This window comes from Brachyhypopomus gauderio, chromosome 7, assembly GCF_052324685.1.
Source record: "Brachyhypopomus gauderio isolate BG-103 chromosome 7, BGAUD_0.2, whole genome shotgun sequence".
In the NCBI taxonomy this organism is placed as follows: domain Eukaryota; kingdom Metazoa; phylum Chordata; class Actinopteri; order Gymnotiformes; family Hypopomidae; genus Brachyhypopomus; species Brachyhypopomus gauderio.
In genome coordinates, this window is record NC_135217.1 from 8165494 (window position 1) to 8182268 (window position 16775).

A 16775-nucleotide genomic window follows, 5' to 3' on the forward strand; every position below is an offset into this window, starting at 1 on the left:
CAATAATATTTAATTACAAAGTCTCAAACAAAACGATGGGCTTCTTAGAAACCACAGTAGTCAAAAGGTTTTGGTACACTGAATTTTATTGACCTGAACAAGTCAGTCCTGCTAGAACTGACTCATGCACTGAGTGGGAGAATCTACAGGATGAACTGATACACAATCCTTCTCACAAAACAAAGTCTTGGGTGTGTGTGTGTATGTACCTACATGCTATACATCACACACTGAATACATAGAACCGACAGCGAGAAGTTCTATTTCCCCTCAATGAAGCATTGCTTTCTCCCATGCATATAATTTATTTATTCACTTATTCATAATTTAATATTTAGTAATCCTACACGTGGAGTAAACTAGTTTCTAGACAGTGGAAGCACAATTTCCCAAACATCACCACAAATATAACACATTTAACATTATGTCCATGTTAAGCTAATTACTCTTAAATAATAACTTCTTTTATTACTGTGTTTACTGAGACCGAGAGAGTACACTTAAGGAAAAGGTGGGAGGTGAAAGGTGAAAGGTCCTGTGTGTGTAGGAAATGAAGGCCATGGGGAGATGTTGGCCTTGCCTGTGTAGGCGGTGCAGGGGTTGTTAGCATGCCCAGTGAATACACACAGACTTCGTACAACAAACACTAAACACGTTCCTTTATCAACAGCTTATTCTGTTCTTACCAACGAAAGCTGACAGTGTTGTACCAAACAATGATGTGTATGCATAGACCAGCGGTGATATATTTTTATCGATCCATTAAAATAAAAACCTGATTCACCATAAATTACAAAGGAGCGAAAGCAGAGTTGGGATAAGTTTGCATAAATGGTGTATACACTAGACCGAGTAAAGCATCTGTGATGGATGCTAATGATGACCTTCTCGTCCTTATAACTTCAGCACAGAGAGCACTGGGGTAGCTATGGGAGATGGTTGAGGTCAGCTTTAACTGTCCTCAGCAAACTCATCCTGTCTTCTTCTTGTCTTCTACAGCAATCAAACACGCGTTTGCCTCAGAAGAACAAACCCACACACTCCTACAGTTCAGCTGCATGGTATGGCAGGCAGAAGATGCTCTAAAATCATAAGACACTGAGATAAGAACGAGCAGGAGCATATGAGGTGGCTTTAGAGTGGGGTTTACCTGCGTTGCACTTTGTTGTCAGAGCATGGGTCAAATAGTCGATGGCGACACTCTCTGTAGATCATTAGTGTATCCCAGTGGGATTGGGTGAAGATAGAGAAGTGCGAAACCATAAAACACCAACAGTCTGCATATGAGAACATGCTGCTGATGTTCCTTCTTCTTCTCACTGGTGAGGAACGCAGAAGATCATGCGGTCCCTCAAACAGGTGTAGAGGAGAAGAGAGACAGCATCTGGAGAAGATTCCATGTCTGTGTCTCTCTCCCAACCCACCGTCTCTCTCCCCTGTGTGTGCGTGTCAAAAGTTCAGTTGCACCAGCGAGGTCTGGCTTAGGTCTGGTTTACTTGATAGTGAACGTGGGGGGAGTTGGAAGAGGAAGAGGAGGAGGAAGAGAAAAGAAGGGATGGGCTGGTTTAGAGTCAGATGGAGGAAGAGGGCTCTTGGGACGTGACGGGCTGCCTGTGTGAGGCAGGCTGAGCGTTGGAAGGAGGAGAAAGAGAGAAGAATAAATATACAAAAACAAAACACAACAGGTTTGCAGCAGAAATTAAATGAAAGGTGTCCGTAAAGTCAGCAAGGCTGGAAGACCCTGATATCTTTGTTTGTTTTGGTGTGCATTTTTTTATATATAAAAGCCTTAAGTTGTGAAGTAAGTCTGATCCAGATGAATACGGATCAATACAAAACAAAAGTACTGACATATATCTGTATTAACAGGAGAGCTACACAAGGACATAGTGTCACTATAAATTCCACCAGTAGGTGGCAGCCATTTAGAGGAAAAAGGAAAATGTGCTTAGCTCAGTGAAACAAACTTGCATCTTTAAATCAAAACCATCAGAAGGTTTATTACCATGCAGGCCAGGTGTCATCTGCTGGCCTGTGACTTCAAGGACCACTGCCCGAGAAACAGGACAAAGGAAAACACAAAGAAAATAAATGTAAGATAGAAAAAAAAAACGTTTCCTATGAGCATACTCTACACAGACATGCAGTTATCCTTAAAGCATCAGTAATCTCTTTGGAGAAATAACTCATCAGCTTGACAGAGGGACCCTGATGCAGGGGGGATGTCATTCCGCAGAAACAGAAGTAGACTGGCGTTAGAGAAGCATGAAGTAGGAGCCATAACGACTCTCAAGAGCAGAGAGTGAAAGAGGAGAGGGGCAACAGAAGAGAGGCTGGACTAGACTGTGCTCTCCGCGCCCCGGCCCTCTTTCACAGCGTGGAGTACGAACATAAGGGTGGGAGTCACTCATCTAGATGTTCCTCCAGATTTCCTCATGATTTACTAAGGCCCTGTGTGTCAAGATTCCAGGTGATGGGAACAGGGAGACCAAACTAGTCGAGTCACGACCTGTTGTCATTCCTGGAGGGATCCAGCCTCATGTTATGATCATCTGTCCCGAACATAAGTACGACTGAGGCGTGGCACAGTACAGCTGCGATAGTGTCACTGTGTGCGGGGCTGTGACCGTGTGTGGTGGTGTAGCTGTGTGCAGTAGTGTGTGTGTGTGTGTGTGTGTGTGTGTGTGTGTGTGGAGGGGAAAAAAGGGAGAGAGGATGGGAGGGATTGGTTTTGGCTGGATGGGCGTATCTGTCCCCTCTTTCTGCCACTGTGATGGGAGGAGCTAATAGTCAAAGAGGGAGGAGTCTGTGGATCTGATGGGTCGGGTGGGTGAGGCCGGGGGTCGTCGGCTGTTATGGAAACACAGACAGAGAGAACACAGGGATGAGACAAGGAGCCATGCACTGTAAGTGCACACAAAATGTTCACACAAACACACTGTATGTTCACACAAACACACAGTAGGTGCACACAAACACACAGTATATGCACACAAACACACTGTATGTGCAAATACACACATAATAACACATGCACCTACAGTAAATCCAGATCTTTATGTAATACAATAGCACATAAAACATAAGACAATATGTTTTTTTTTTTGTGTGAGGCATACCGCTGACATATTTGACCTGGTGTCCTCAATTATTATTAATAATTATTAGAACATTCGTGTAAACCAAGTGGACATAATAATTATCTGCACACTCTTTTACAAAAGAACACCTGTATACAGGAATCGTAGAGCTTTAGAACTTTAGATTTCCCTAAAGATGACCTGAGACACTGAAACCTACCGCTGATGAAATTAAGTATAGAAACTGAATGGTAGTCCCTGTTTGTGTAAAGCTAATTTGTACCAGAGAAAAAAGGGATTTACCCATTTACCACAAAGAACTGCAAGCTAGGACACTGTGTGAACAGGACACTATGTGAACAGGACACTGTGTGAACAGGACACTATGTGAACAGGACACTATGTGAACAGGACACTGTGTGAACAGGACACTATGTGAACAGGACACTATGTGAACATGACATTGTGTGAAGATGTTGCTGAATATCTGAACCACATTCATACCATGACAGAACACAGAACACTGGGCTTATATTTGGCAACATTGCATGTGACGCCGTGACAAAACACACAACACACAACTGGCAGAAAACCTGGCCAAGACCTGGCAGGGTTCGCTTCCACAAACCTGAGAGAGGGTGAAATGATGTATTTATAAAGACACACACTTAAAGAGTGTGTGTGTGTGTGTGTGTGCGTGCGCACATACACGTGTGTTGTGATATTGTGTCATATTGTGGTAATTAGTGAAGGTTAAGGAGAACAAGACATGTATATTAGTAATGGGAAAGAATATGAAAAATTGCTACTACCCCTAAAAACCACACACACACACACACACACACACACACACACACACACACACACACACACACACACACACACACACACACACGCACACACGCACACACGCACACACACACACACACACACACACACACACACACACACACACACACACACACACACACACACAGTATAGCTATCTCTGTCCAATGTAAATGAGCATATTACAGGAGATGGCAGTGTCTCCAGGGTGACGTCCCTGTTCTGACTACACACAGTTTGTGCAGGGGGAATACACTCACTGGGGTATGCATCCCTGCACTGGCATAATGACTCTAATGGGTCATTATGTGTGTGTTTGTGTGTGCATGCATTTGTGTATATGTGTGACTGCGTGTGGGTGTGTGTGCAGGCAGAGAGGCTGTGGAGGCGGAGCAGAAAGGTGGTAGAGGCGGGGCAGAGAGGCTGTGGAGGCGGAGCAGAACGGTAGTAGAGGCGGGGCAGAGAGGCTGTGGAGGCGGAGCAGAATGGTAGTAGAGGCGGGGCAGAGAGGCTGTGGAGGCGGAGCAGAATGGTAGTAGAGGCAGGGCAGAGAGGCTGTGGAGGCGGAGCAGAACGGTAGTAGAGGCAGGGCAGAGAGGCTGTGGAGGCGGAGCAGAACGGTAGTAGAGGCGGGGCCAGAGAACCACACATAACACAGGTGCCACTCCTCACTGGTCACTGATAGTAATTCTGTGAACAGCGATCAAAGTGAAAAGGTGGAGTGGAAGCAAAGCGAGTATAGGGAAGGGTGGGGGAGAGGAGAGGGCGGAGCGCATCACTAAGGGCGGAGCACATGGGGACAAGCTCTGGCCTGATGGATCATACAGAGAAACAACTGCTTCTCCACTTCAGCTGATGGTTTAATCAAGGTCCTGTCGTAGATACTGTAAACCATGGAGAGCTTTGTGTTGTATGTGTGTGTGTGTATGTGTATGTGATAAACCAAAATATTACATGCATCAGACAAAGATGTCAGCAGTGGCCAGGGGTCAAAGGTCATTAATCTCATACTCTCCTTTTCCTTTTCTCTCATCCAGTCATTTGTTCCCTCCCTCCCACCAGTGTTTAACAGAATAAATCCCATTTGATTGCGTCTGTGAGTGTGTTTGTGTGCACTTTCTTAAACTGTGGATCCAGGCATCAATCTCGAAATGCTTTAATGTTTGAATAGCAGCACTCAAATGCAATGGCGAAGGGTAAAAGAAGTGCTAGGCATGACTAATTGATGGCAGAGAGGAGACTGTCCAAGACACTGCACAAGCTTAATGAGCGTGCCTGGCTGGTGCGCGGTGAAGCTGGTTAGCTTGTTGATGGTAGCAAACCCGTGAGCTCAACGCTGAAACGGTGAGGTGGTGAATTTCCCTAACCATCACTCACCCCCACGCCTCTCCCTGCAGGTGTGTCACACGCCTCGGCTAGGAGCAGACGGATTGGCTCATTAGGGAGGACTAATCACACTTACACCAGGTCGCATTCACTGCCTCAGTGCAGTCACCAACACCTTCTCCTCTTAACTCCGCCCCCCAGGTTTCAGAGGTCGTGCCAGAGGTCGTGGGTCTCACCTAGGCACACTGGGCGGGGCACGGTTAGGCCGGGAGGGCACCTGAGGGGGCGCCCCTCCAAACGGGTCCGGGGAGGCCCCGGGGCGAGAGGGCACAGGCGGCCCGCCTGCCAGGCCAGGAGGTCCCGGCGCTGACCCGCGGGAAGCGGGGCGAGCCGGTGGTCCCGGAGGTGCCCGCCTCTGGGGAGTGGGACTGGCAGCTGGAGACCTACCAGGAATAAATGAGAATTAGGGTTATTTGCCAGGTATGTTACATATGCAAGGATTAGTCTAGTTGACTATACTTTACTCTAAGTTTCCACCTGTAGGTGGAGCCCTTTCATGGCTTTTTGAGCAGAGCGTTGGCTAACGGCTCATTTGTAGCCTGAGGGCTGTGCAGACTCACTTTCAGTGAACATATGTAGCTCATCAGTTCTGTAGTTTCTGTTTGCTATAGCGTTAAGAAGTTTGTACACTGAAATCCGAAAGACATTCTTCTGAAATACAGACAATCTGGTTTTTTTCATCTCTCATATATCTATATATCTGTTGATGTCTTCAATCTGTCCTTTCTGTGTATATCTCTGTCTCTCTGCAAGCTCTCTCCATTCCTCCATCTCAGTATCCTCCTCTCCCTGCTCTACGTTCCCTCTCTCTACCTCTCTGTCTCCCTCCTTGTCTCTCTGTCCTCTTTCATATCCACTCTTCATATGTCTTTGTCTCTCACCCTCTCTCTCTTTCACTCTGTCCTTTCCTCTTTCTCTCTGTCTCTCTTTGCCACTCTCTCTCTTTCTCCTTCACCCTCTCTCTCTTTCACTGTCTTTTCCTTTCTCTGTGTTTCTCTCTGCCACTCTCTCTCTCTCTCTGTCTCTCCCTCTTTCTCCCTCTCCCTCTGTCTTTCACTCTCTCTCTCTCTCTCTCTCTCTCTCTCTCTCTCTCTCTCCCTCTCTCTCTCCCCCCCCCCATACCTTCCCCCTGAGCCGGTGCGCTGCACTTGCAGCCATGAGTCATCCACAGGTGGAGGAAGGGAGGTGGAGACGGTGGTGGTGCTGATGTCCCCGATGATGTGCAGTGCCTCTCGGAGCGCGTGGTACATGCGTAGCATCTCGTCCCGGTGCTGGGCCTGGTCGGCCGACTCCTCCATCAGCGTGTTCTGGTCCCCACACGAGTACAGTTGGGCCAGCAGCTCCGCGTTAATGAACTCTTTCGTCTGGCCAGATGGGGAGGAGGGAACGGAGGAGAGAAATAAGAACAGACAGACAGACGCAGAGAGGGAGAGAAAGACAGAGGTCAGGGAGGGGTGTTCCATTACAGACACACAGACTGATATGGAGTATAGCACTGTAGCACTGTGTGGGGGGAGTATATGGAGTATAGCACTGTAGCACTGTGTGGGGATAGAATATGGAGTATAGCACTGTAGCACTGTGTGGGGGGAGTATATGGAGTATAGCACTGTAGCACTGTGTGGGGGGAGTATATGGAGTATAGCACTGTAGCACTGTGTGGGGGGAGTATATGGAGTATAGCACTGTAGCACTGTGTGGGGGGAGTATATGGAGTATAGCACTGTACCACTGTGTGGGGATAGAATATGGAGTATAGCACTGTAGCACTGTGTGGGGGGAGTATATGGAGTATAGCACTGTAGCACTGTGTGGGGGGAGTATATGGAGTATAGCACTGTAGCACTGTGTGTGGGGGGAGTATATGGAGTATAGCACTGTAGCACTGTGTGGGGGGGAGTATATGGAGTATAGCACTGTAGCACTGTGTGTGGGGGGAGTATATGGAGTATAGCACTGTAGCACTGTGTGGGGGGGAGTATATGGAGTATAGCACTGTAGCACTGTGTGTGGGGGGAGTATATGGAGTATAGCACTGTAGCACTGTGTGGGGGGGAGTATATGGAGTATAGCACTGTAGCACTGTGTGTGGGGGGAGTATATGGAGTATAGCACTGTAGCACTGTGTGGGGGGGAGTATATGGAGTATAGCACTGTAGCACTGTGTGGGGATAGAATATGGAGTATAGCACTGTAGCACTGTGTGGGGGGAGTATATGGAGTATAGCACTGTAGCACTGTGTGTGGGGGGAGTATATGGAGTATAGCACTGTAGCACTGTGTGGAGGGGAGTATATGGAGTATAGCACTGTAGCACTGTGTGGGGGGAGTATATGGAGTATAGCACTGTAGCACTGTGTGGGGGGGAGTATATGGAGTATAGCACTGTAGCACTGTGTGTGGGGGGAGTATATGGAGTATAGCACTGTAGCACTGTGTGGGGATAGAATATGGAGTATAGCACTGTAGCACTGTGTGGGGGGAGTATATGGAGTATAGCACTGTAGCACTGTGTGTGGGGGGAGTATATGGAGTATAGCACTGTAGCACTGTGTGGAGGGGAGTATATGGAGTATAGCACTGTAGCACTGTGTGGGGGGAGTATATGGAGTATAGCACTGTAGCACTGTGTGGGGGGAGTATATGGAGTATAGCACTGTAGCACTGTGTGTGGGGGGAGTATATGGAGTATAGCACTGTAGCACTGTGTGGGGGGGAGTATATGGAGTATAGCACTGTAGCACTGTGTGAAGTGTGTGTTTATCAACATGGCTACAAGCTGAGCTGTAATTTAGTCGTCTGAAGCCTGACTTCACACATGAAGATTAGAGAGAACTAAGGCATTGACCACCACCCAGACAAACTGTGAAAGTAAGTGTGTGTGTGTGTATACACATGTCTGTGTGTATTTGTATATGGTATTGTATGTTTGCACATGTGTACATACACATACACATGGTGCTGTGACTCACGTCCCAACTGGGCTTTAAACCAATCCATGGTGTGTCAACACATAAGACCACAGTCTCCACAAATGCATGTGGGTGTATAAACGCCCCCCACACACACCCTCCAGTTCACAACCATGACTCACGTTGTTGATCATGAGATGCATGATGGTCTTGGGCATGAGGTCACGGATCGTCTTGTTGACGATGCCCATGTAGGAGTCCACCAGGTTACGGATGGTCTCCACCTGCCTCTCCAGCTGTGGGTCCATGGAGTGCATGAAGCCATCCGAGCTGCTCTCCTCTGTGTCACCCTGCATCGGGTGGAGAAGTGATGAAAGGATTAGTAACACCTAGGTCATGGGTTCAAATCCTGGGGAACACACACATATATATTACTATGGAATTTGCTCTAGTCTACCAAATTGTAAACACAGCTTCTATTATTATAGATATAAGTTTCATATGAACAAATCTTGTCTTGTAAGCAGTGTGGATATATTCTCTAATCCCTCTATTTTAAGCTCTCCCCGTACCTAATATCCCATACATGTCCAACACACGCCCTACATAGTGCTCACTGTTTTCACCCCCTCAGCTGAGCTCGGAGCGCGAGTAATCCGGCACTTTCTATATGTACTTCATGGGACATCCTCCCGTGTCTCCTCTCGAGGGGTCTCGCCCCTCACGCCTGTCTCTGACTCTAGGGCTCTAGTCCTCGACCTGGACTCCAGTCTAGACCCGGACTCCATCGCTTATAAAAAGTGGTGTGCAAATAAAATCGATTTGAGTGTAACCGGATGAGAGGACGTACCTTCTCTTTCTCCTAGTGTGGCAGCAAGGGAAAAGAACACACAGCGCTTTTTGAGTCAATGCTACAGTAAGATCAGTAAGAATGCATGTGTAAGCGGATGTATATCTGCATATATTATAATGTCAATGGGACGTTGAATTAAAATCACCATAAGTAACCATGTGTGAGCATAAAGACATATGTCCAAGAAGAGTGTTAGGGTAATTCCATACTGTCGTACACGTGTTTTGTAATACAAACACAACGAAAGCCGATGAATGGGTAGAACACTTTGTAGGGTGTGAAAACCTTGCACCCTTTGTAGTGGCCTAGGTGCCACAGGAGTGCTATGGGAAGCTCACCACCACACGCTCTGGGTAGACGCCAGCACGCAGGAAAGATGCCTTCCAACCGTCCACCTCCTCCTGGCTCTCACAGGCCAACTCCAGCTGACGGTAGTCCTTATACACATTCCTATACGTGTGTGTGTGTGTGTGTGTGAGAGAGAGAGAGAGAGAGAGAGAGAGAGAGTGAGGTAGAGAGACATAGGAAACACTGTCGGTATATTTATGAGCATAGTTTACTGAGGTTTAGGAAGCTAAAGGTCCAGGTACGTTTCCACACAGGAATGTGGGTGTGTTTGTTTTGCCGGTGATGTAAAGAGACCTCTGCTCTGTGTTGAACAGGGCAAAGATGTGCTTGCTGGACATAAAACTCTTCTCCACATCTCTCAGCTTCAGATTATCCACCTGCAACATGTATTTCTTCTCTTTCTCCTGCAGGGGAGAGAGAGAGAGAGAGAGAGAGAGAGAGAGAGAGAGAGAGAGAGAGTTTCAGTTGGGTTCTCTGTTCACCAGTGTAGTAATTGATGTTTAGTGGTATTGACATGCTGGTTTTCCTTTTTTGTTGCTGTTCACAAGTGAATCACAGCAGTCAGGTGGTGCCAGGAGAGGCTGATTAGATTAGGAACTTCAGGGAGAGAAAAGCAAACCAGATGGAGGCCAAACAGAAGAGGAAAGAGATACCAGTGGCATTAAGAGGGACCAGTGAGGGAGAGCGAGAGGCAGACCGGGGACGCACTGCTGCTGTGGGAAGAGACGGAAGACAGGACAGCAGAGAGGACACGGAGCACGGGGGGAGACACTACATTTAAGACAGATGAACAGAGAGAGACAACACTGGAGATCAAGAGAATGAAAGGCTATGAAAGCTAGAAACAGCATAAGAATGTCAGAGAGAGCGAAAGAACTTGCTTTCTTTCATTTTTTCCCCCCCTTGGGCCCCACCGCATGAGAGCTGGAACTGATTAGAGCCAGTCGAGCTAAAATAAACTGTGCGGGCGGGCGGGGCGACGGTGGAGTCTACCGCCGGCAGCCGCTCCACCACTGCAGCCTGGCGGACCGTCAGCGGCTCGGAGGACAGCAGGCAGCCTTCAGACTTGTCCTGCCCCGAGAGAGGGCACCACACCCGGGCCGCCCCGCGCTCCCCCACCACCACCACGTATAAACACCCCCCCCATCTGCCGTCCAGCCAGAACTCTGCTGAGCAGGTTTCAGCCAGCCCGCTCTGGGTCAGTGTGTGTGTGTGTGTGTGTGTGTGAGTGTGTGTGTGTGTCAGTTTAAAGCTGTGATGATGAGAAGCTGCCCAGTGCTGATGTGGTTCTGTGGTTGGTGACTGTAGGTCAGGTTTCCTCATTCCTCTCTTACTCATCAGAGGCCACAAGGTAAAAACAGACTCAAACAGATCCAACACTTCAACAAACCAAAGGGCCTTTACCAGGGTCCCTCGACCCCCACCCACCCCCACCAACCAGCACCAACAGGCTCTGTATGCTGTAGGTCTAGATCAGAATGACTCTTGAACTTATACAATGAGTCTTGAATCTAAAAAAAAACGTAACCATGATGTGAGCTGGACTGAGCCTGTGTGGGATGAGACAAATACGCTATCCTGCAGCTCAGGGGCTTTCCCAACCCACAGAGAGAGAGAGAGAGAGAGAGAGAGAGAGAGAGAGAGAGAGAGAGAGAGAGAGAGAGAGAGAGAGACGGTAGGTGTCCCCTTGGCCAGGTGGACATGCCAGCTGGCCCATATGCTCCTCAAAACACTCTGTTACTATAGTGATGACAAACTGATGTCATCAGTAACCGTCCGAGTGCACACACACATACACACACACACACACACACGCGTGTGCACACATTCGCACGCACGCACACATACAAACACAAAGGGGTGTGGCATATTCAGTGACTCACACATTTTCCCCCTGCTTGGCCAAAGTGTGAAAAAAGTGAAAGGAAAAGGCGAGAAGAGAAACAGAAGGAAGAGAGAGGGAAGAGGGAAAGAGGGAGAGATGGAGAGAAAGACAGACAGAGAGAGAGATGGATGGATGGTGTGGGAGATGTATTATGTGAAACCATGGAGTGGAGAGCAAAGGAAAAAGGGATGGCAGGGAGAGCAGGGAGATCTGTCATCACACACACACACACACACACACACACACACACACACACACACACACACACACACACACACACACACACACACACACACACACACACACACACACACACATAAAATCTTGCTTTCAATCTATTCTCAAAGTTTGTATGCACAGAACACAGAATCAAACATTTTTCACCTTGTGCTCTCGTACACCTCCCACACACACTTTTGCTAAGGCAGTGAATGGAAGTCATCAGAAGGTGAAAAGCCTTACTACCCAGTGTGTAGGGTAGACCTCTGACCCCACCCCCCACCCCACCCCGGTTCTCTAAAGACACACACACACACACACACACACACACACACACACACACACACACACACACACACACACACACACACACACACACACACTAAATGATTCTCCATGTGTTCTCATAAAGCTAAACATCTCCTCTACTCTCCACAGCACTCTGAGCTACGTCAAAACTGATCAGGAAGTTTCCGTCTTCCAAATCTTCGGACAGGATTTGAACAAACTTCATCCTTCATCGGCTGACAGGATGAAATTTCTAACTGAAGATCGCCGCTGAATGTGGCAGAAGGTTTTGGTCCGTCTACATTTAGGCGCAAGACCACAAAGAGACAACTCAAAATACTTTCCATTGTTTTCTTTTCCTCGTGACTAATAACAGTGTAATTATAAAGGCAGAGGAAGTTCAGATTGGATTCATAAACACACCTCACATGCTTCAACCCAGCCCCCGCTTGGGTAATCCAAACAAAAAGAGTGGGCTTGCAAACACATCTCTCTGAGTGCTCACACGCGTGTACACACACACACACACACACACACACACACACACACACACACACACTCCGTCTCGCTCTTTCTCACAGGCACAAAAGCCACGGACCCTGTGGAGAAGCGATACTAACAAAATGCCCTCACACACTTTCTTGCTGTGCACAGAGCAAAGAGAAAAACGTGTAACGTGTGATCCTTGCTAAACCCCAGGAAAGAGGCAGAGCAGAAATCGCTCGTTAAAAATGAGAAAAGATGCCTTTTGCTTTAAGAGGCCCCTTGTGTATTTGTCTGCATGCATGCAAGCGTGTGTGTGTGTGTGTGAGTGTGTGTGTGTGTGTGTGTGTGTGTGTGTGTGTGTGCGCGCAAAGGCAGACTGAAGTGTTAGTGACTTGGGTTTGCATCAAAGGCGGCTGAAACGCAGGGCAGCATATGGGAGTAATAAGACAACTCCTAACCCCTCATTACAAGACTGTGCCTTGGGCAGGGGCCAAGGGCAATTTTCAAAAACGCGCCCTCCTTTTTCCTCCCTGTGTCTTTCTTTACCTCACTCACAAATGAAAGAGGGAGAGTCACATTTCCCTCAGAACTCTCACAGACCACCACAGCTCCTGCTCATGAAGCCATGACCTCGCTGCTATAAGTGTTCGAGACCGTGTCCGTGTATGCGTTAGTGAATGAAAATCAGACTGAGACAGAGATAGAGAGAATGAGGGAGAGAGAGATAGAGAGAGAGAGAGAAAAAAAACTAACTAGAGGGTCAGAAACTGCTGCATTTTGTTTAACTCATTCTGGCTAGATGTCAAGACAAAGGAACCATCTCTAGGCAAAGAAAGAAAGATGAAAAGAAAGAGCAAGAGAGAGGGAGAGAGAGAGAGAGAGAGAGAGAGAGAGAGAGAGCCCATGTCTACCACAGGAATGGCTGAGAATCATTGCTGGTTCAAATTCAAACCAGTCCTGCTTCCAAAACGACTTTCCAAAACCTCTGATTCTCTTGGTCGGTTCTGTCAGACAATGGCAAACTCACGTTAACCCTGTGAAGACCTGAGGACAGGAGGCACATCCACCACCTCCTCTGAGTTCAAGCAGCCTTGCATACAGGTGACAGTGACCACTGACAGACACCCCCTGGGTGGGGGGTGTTAAGTGTCACAGAGAAGAAACCCTAGAGAGACTTTTTGCTCCCAGCTAATTCAGAATTTTAGCCTGACAGAAAAGCCACACAGCGCAGATGAAGAAGTTCTGGGAACGGAAATCCAGCAGACCTCTGTGTTGTGATTCAAGAACAAAAACTGACATTAGAATGACTGTGTGTCCGTGCTGCTATGAAACTGCAGTCAGCTTGAGGAACATCTGGTAGTCTCTGCTCTCTGACACAGCGTCCCCAGAACCTCCATCTTCTCTGTCTTTGAACATGCTTTAATAAGGGCTGCGACGGTTTGTTAACATCGGAATGAAAGGGAAAAAAAAAAGGCGTTCTGTCAATGTGGTCGACGCCGGTGGGAATGGCCGGGCAGGCTGGTGTGCGGATCCAAACCGGGCCTGGCCTACTGCTGACTTCAAGATCACCCACACACTCTTCAAGGGAGAGACAGGATGAAGCAGTTCCAACAGCTACAAATTGAAGACTGACACGGCCTCCTTTGTTAGGAGAGGTTAGGAGCCGTTTTATAGCCAATCTGGTATAGCTGTGAAACTGAGATCAGGAAAGACCTGTCTGGAACGCAGGGACAGACACTGGTCACTTCGTGAACATAAACATTGGTGTTTTGCACACACTTTGACCGTAGGAGTCAAACGGATTGGCTTGTCTGCTGGTATATTCAGCAATGGATGCTGATATCTCCTCTCTTTCTTTCTATCTCTCTATCTGTTCCTGTCTTTCTTTTCCCCACCTCCTTTTCCCTGTTTTTTTTCTATTAAAAAAAAAGAATGTTCATCTTGGTGGAAAAATAACATACACATTTGTTTCTCCCATCAGCTGTGATGTGGGGGCGCTCTGTAAGCTTTGATAGCCTGGTTCCCCCCTCTCCTTCCTCGTCATCCCTCGCTCCACTCATCTGCTCCCGGTTACAGAGTGGTTTCTGCTCTTTCTCATTCACTAGTGCTTGTCTTCATCTGATCTGCTCCACTACAATGGCACAGCCTGTGATTAAGTGCTGATGTGTGTGTGTAATGCGTTTTCCCTGTTAGGAATTACGTCTCTGTGCAGAGGAACCATATCCGCCGGGTACTGAGATCCTGGTGTGTGTAGACTGTTAGTGATCTCATGAGTGATAGAGGGATATCCACCAGTGGCTGCAGCTCCTACAAACATCTCACACAGAACACACACTCACACACACACACACACACACACACACACACACACACACACACACACACACACACACACACACTCGCACACAAATGCGCATGCACCGGCCTGATACTGTTCTCCTTATCTTTTTCCACAGCTCATTGAAATTCACAAACCTCACAACTCTCGCGAGCGATTTCTCGGCCGCAACTCTTTATCTGCCGTAACGCCGAGCGCGATCACAACCACATGGCTGTATGTCTTGCGCTGTACAGTACGCGGACGACGCGTGGGCCGCCGTGAACATCCACCCGGTGAACCGGAGCGGCCATGGTGTGGTGCCGCCCTCAGAGAGCGCACCTTTCAACAGGAAGAAGGAAGAAAAGCAAGCAACAGTCTGGAGGGGAAACCCAACACCGCCGAACTAGCAGCTGAAGTCTGGAAACAGCACAGAGTGATCAGAGTCACGTTCATCCTTCCTCCGGCTCTACATCCTTTATTCCAGGCCCAAGCCAAACCTTCATGGTTCTCCTCCCCCCGAGCCCTCCTACCGGGCCCCTGTCTCGCTCCCTTTATCTTGGCCTGGCTGTGCGCCTCCAGGACTGCTGACCCAGCTCCCGGGGGAGGCCTTGTCTTTGATCCCCCGCTCGTGCTCGAGAGGAGGAACCATAGCGAAAGCAAACACATTGGCCGGCCGGGGCTCGGACCCAGACGCCGGGCCTCCCCGCCGCGTCCTCTGACTCACGCACGAGCGTCAGCACCTCGCGGGCTTCCCGCGGTTACGCATCACCGTTACGTTGTAGAGGAGTAGAAGGAGAGATGAACAGGTCGTGTGGAGGCTCGGGCGGAGAAACAGAAAGAGAATGAAGATGAGGGAGGAGAAGGGAAGATAGGACAGAGTGAAGGAGGAAAAAAGAGATGGAGGGACAAAGAGAGAGAGAGGGGAAGAAAGAGAGAGACCATTTTTCTTCATTTGCCTTGTGACTGTGGAGTAACAGACTTATGAAGGTTCCCATGATGCACCCTGCACTTTCATCTCCATCAGTGGGAGGGTGGGGGCGTGGGGGGGGGCGTGGGGGGGTGGTGGGGGTGGGGGGCTAGCGTGCGGCTCCTCGTTGCCCGTCCTTTACCTCCGCACACCAAATCCACTCCAGATTTCAGCCCTGCTGTAGCAGCGCACAGTCTGGACTTTCTGCAGGGCTCAGGGGTGGGGGGTGAGTGAGTAGAGGGTGGGGTGTTGGGGGGGGGGGGGGGGCAGCATGGTCTACATAAAGCCCCCTTTATTCACGGTGGACAGGGAAAGGAAATCGGCTTCAGTAGAAAAAACACAGCCGCCTGGGCAGAGCAGCCACAGGGCCGCACATCTGGAGTTATTACAACCCTGCCTCCGCGCCTAGCACTGCTGACATTCCTCCATCAGCTACGGGGCCACGGAGCCTCCGCTGCCTTCCACTGTAACTCCCACACACACACACGAGCTGACACACACACCCCCACCGCCCCCTCACACACACACGAGCTGACACACACACCCCCGCCGCCCCCTCACACACACACGTTCATCCCCTGAAAGCCTACCAGCCAATCCACTTTTCCTCTCCTCTTCAACCAGGACACCCCCCCCACCTCCAAAACCCCCCCCACCCCACCGCCTTTACAATTACTCAAGACACGCAGCAAATTAATGCGCTTCACTTCCTGTTGACCTTTGACCCACCACTTCCTGCTACCTCCCCAAAAAAAGCAAGAGGGGGAAAAAAAGAGCCAGACGGAGGGCAGGACGAAAAATGGGGTAAGCAGAAAAAAAAAAAAACGACAGATAGCTCCTCCTCCTTCTCTCTCTCTCCCACTCTCTCCTCTCTCCCCCTCTCTTTCCTTTTCTCTCTCCTTCTCTCTCCCTCTCGCTCTCTCTCTCCTTCTCTCTCTCCTTCTCTCTCTCTCTCAGTGGGAAAGTTAACAGCACTCTGCCACGTCAAGCTTACGAGTTGCCGTCGTGCCACCCGGTAGGAGAGAGACGATGCTCTCTGCTCTCCAACAACTTCACCCCTGGGGCACAAACCCCCCATTTTTGGGGTGTTTTAGGGGAAATCTTTCCACCTGATCTCAGCAGACATCGGCAGAGACGTGAGCGCTTTCCTACGTGGGCCGATGTGGCGTCCAGACGGTGCGGACGCTCAGGGCGGACGGGCCG

General features: G+C 49.0%; 1 protein-coding gene and 1 long non-coding RNA gene across 9 annotated transcripts in view; one reads left to right on the top strand and one right to left on the bottom strand.

Annotated features, from left to right (window-relative positions):
• Positions 1–75: 75 nt before the first annotated feature.
• dnm1a (dynamin 1a) overlaps positions 76–16775 on the bottom strand; it is a 52939-nt gene continuing 36239 nt past the window's right edge. For 2 of the 8 annotated variants that reach the window (XM_077011408.1, XM_077011406.1), the window contains 6 exons: positions 9702–9811; positions 9398–9509; positions 8389–8556; positions 6417–6658; positions 5471–5677; positions 2083–2850 (listed from right to left, as the gene is read on the bottom strand). In XM_077011408.1, coding sequence (XP_076867523.1) covers positions 2784–2850; positions 5471–5677; positions 6417–6658; positions 8389–8556; positions 9398–9509; positions 9702–9811 — 906 coding nt within the window. In that variant the 3' untranslated portion in view covers positions 2083–2783. Of the gene's footprint in view, positions 1626–2005; positions 2051–2081; positions 2851–5285; positions 5324–5470; positions 5678–6416; positions 6659–8388; positions 8557–9056; positions 9069–9397; positions 9510–9701; positions 9812–16775 lie in introns of those variants that run through there. The other 6 variants (XM_077011407.1, XM_077011405.1, XR_013132257.1 and 3 more) reach the window with 5 other exon arrangements.
• Positions 16518–16775, top strand: part of LOC143518713 (uncharacterized) — a 2050-nt gene continuing 1792 nt past the window's right edge. Inside the window, exon 1 of the long non-coding RNA XR_013132258.1 lies at positions 16518–16775. This exon is cut by the window's right edge and continues 168 nt beyond it. This is a non-coding gene — a long non-coding RNA (uncharacterized LOC143518713).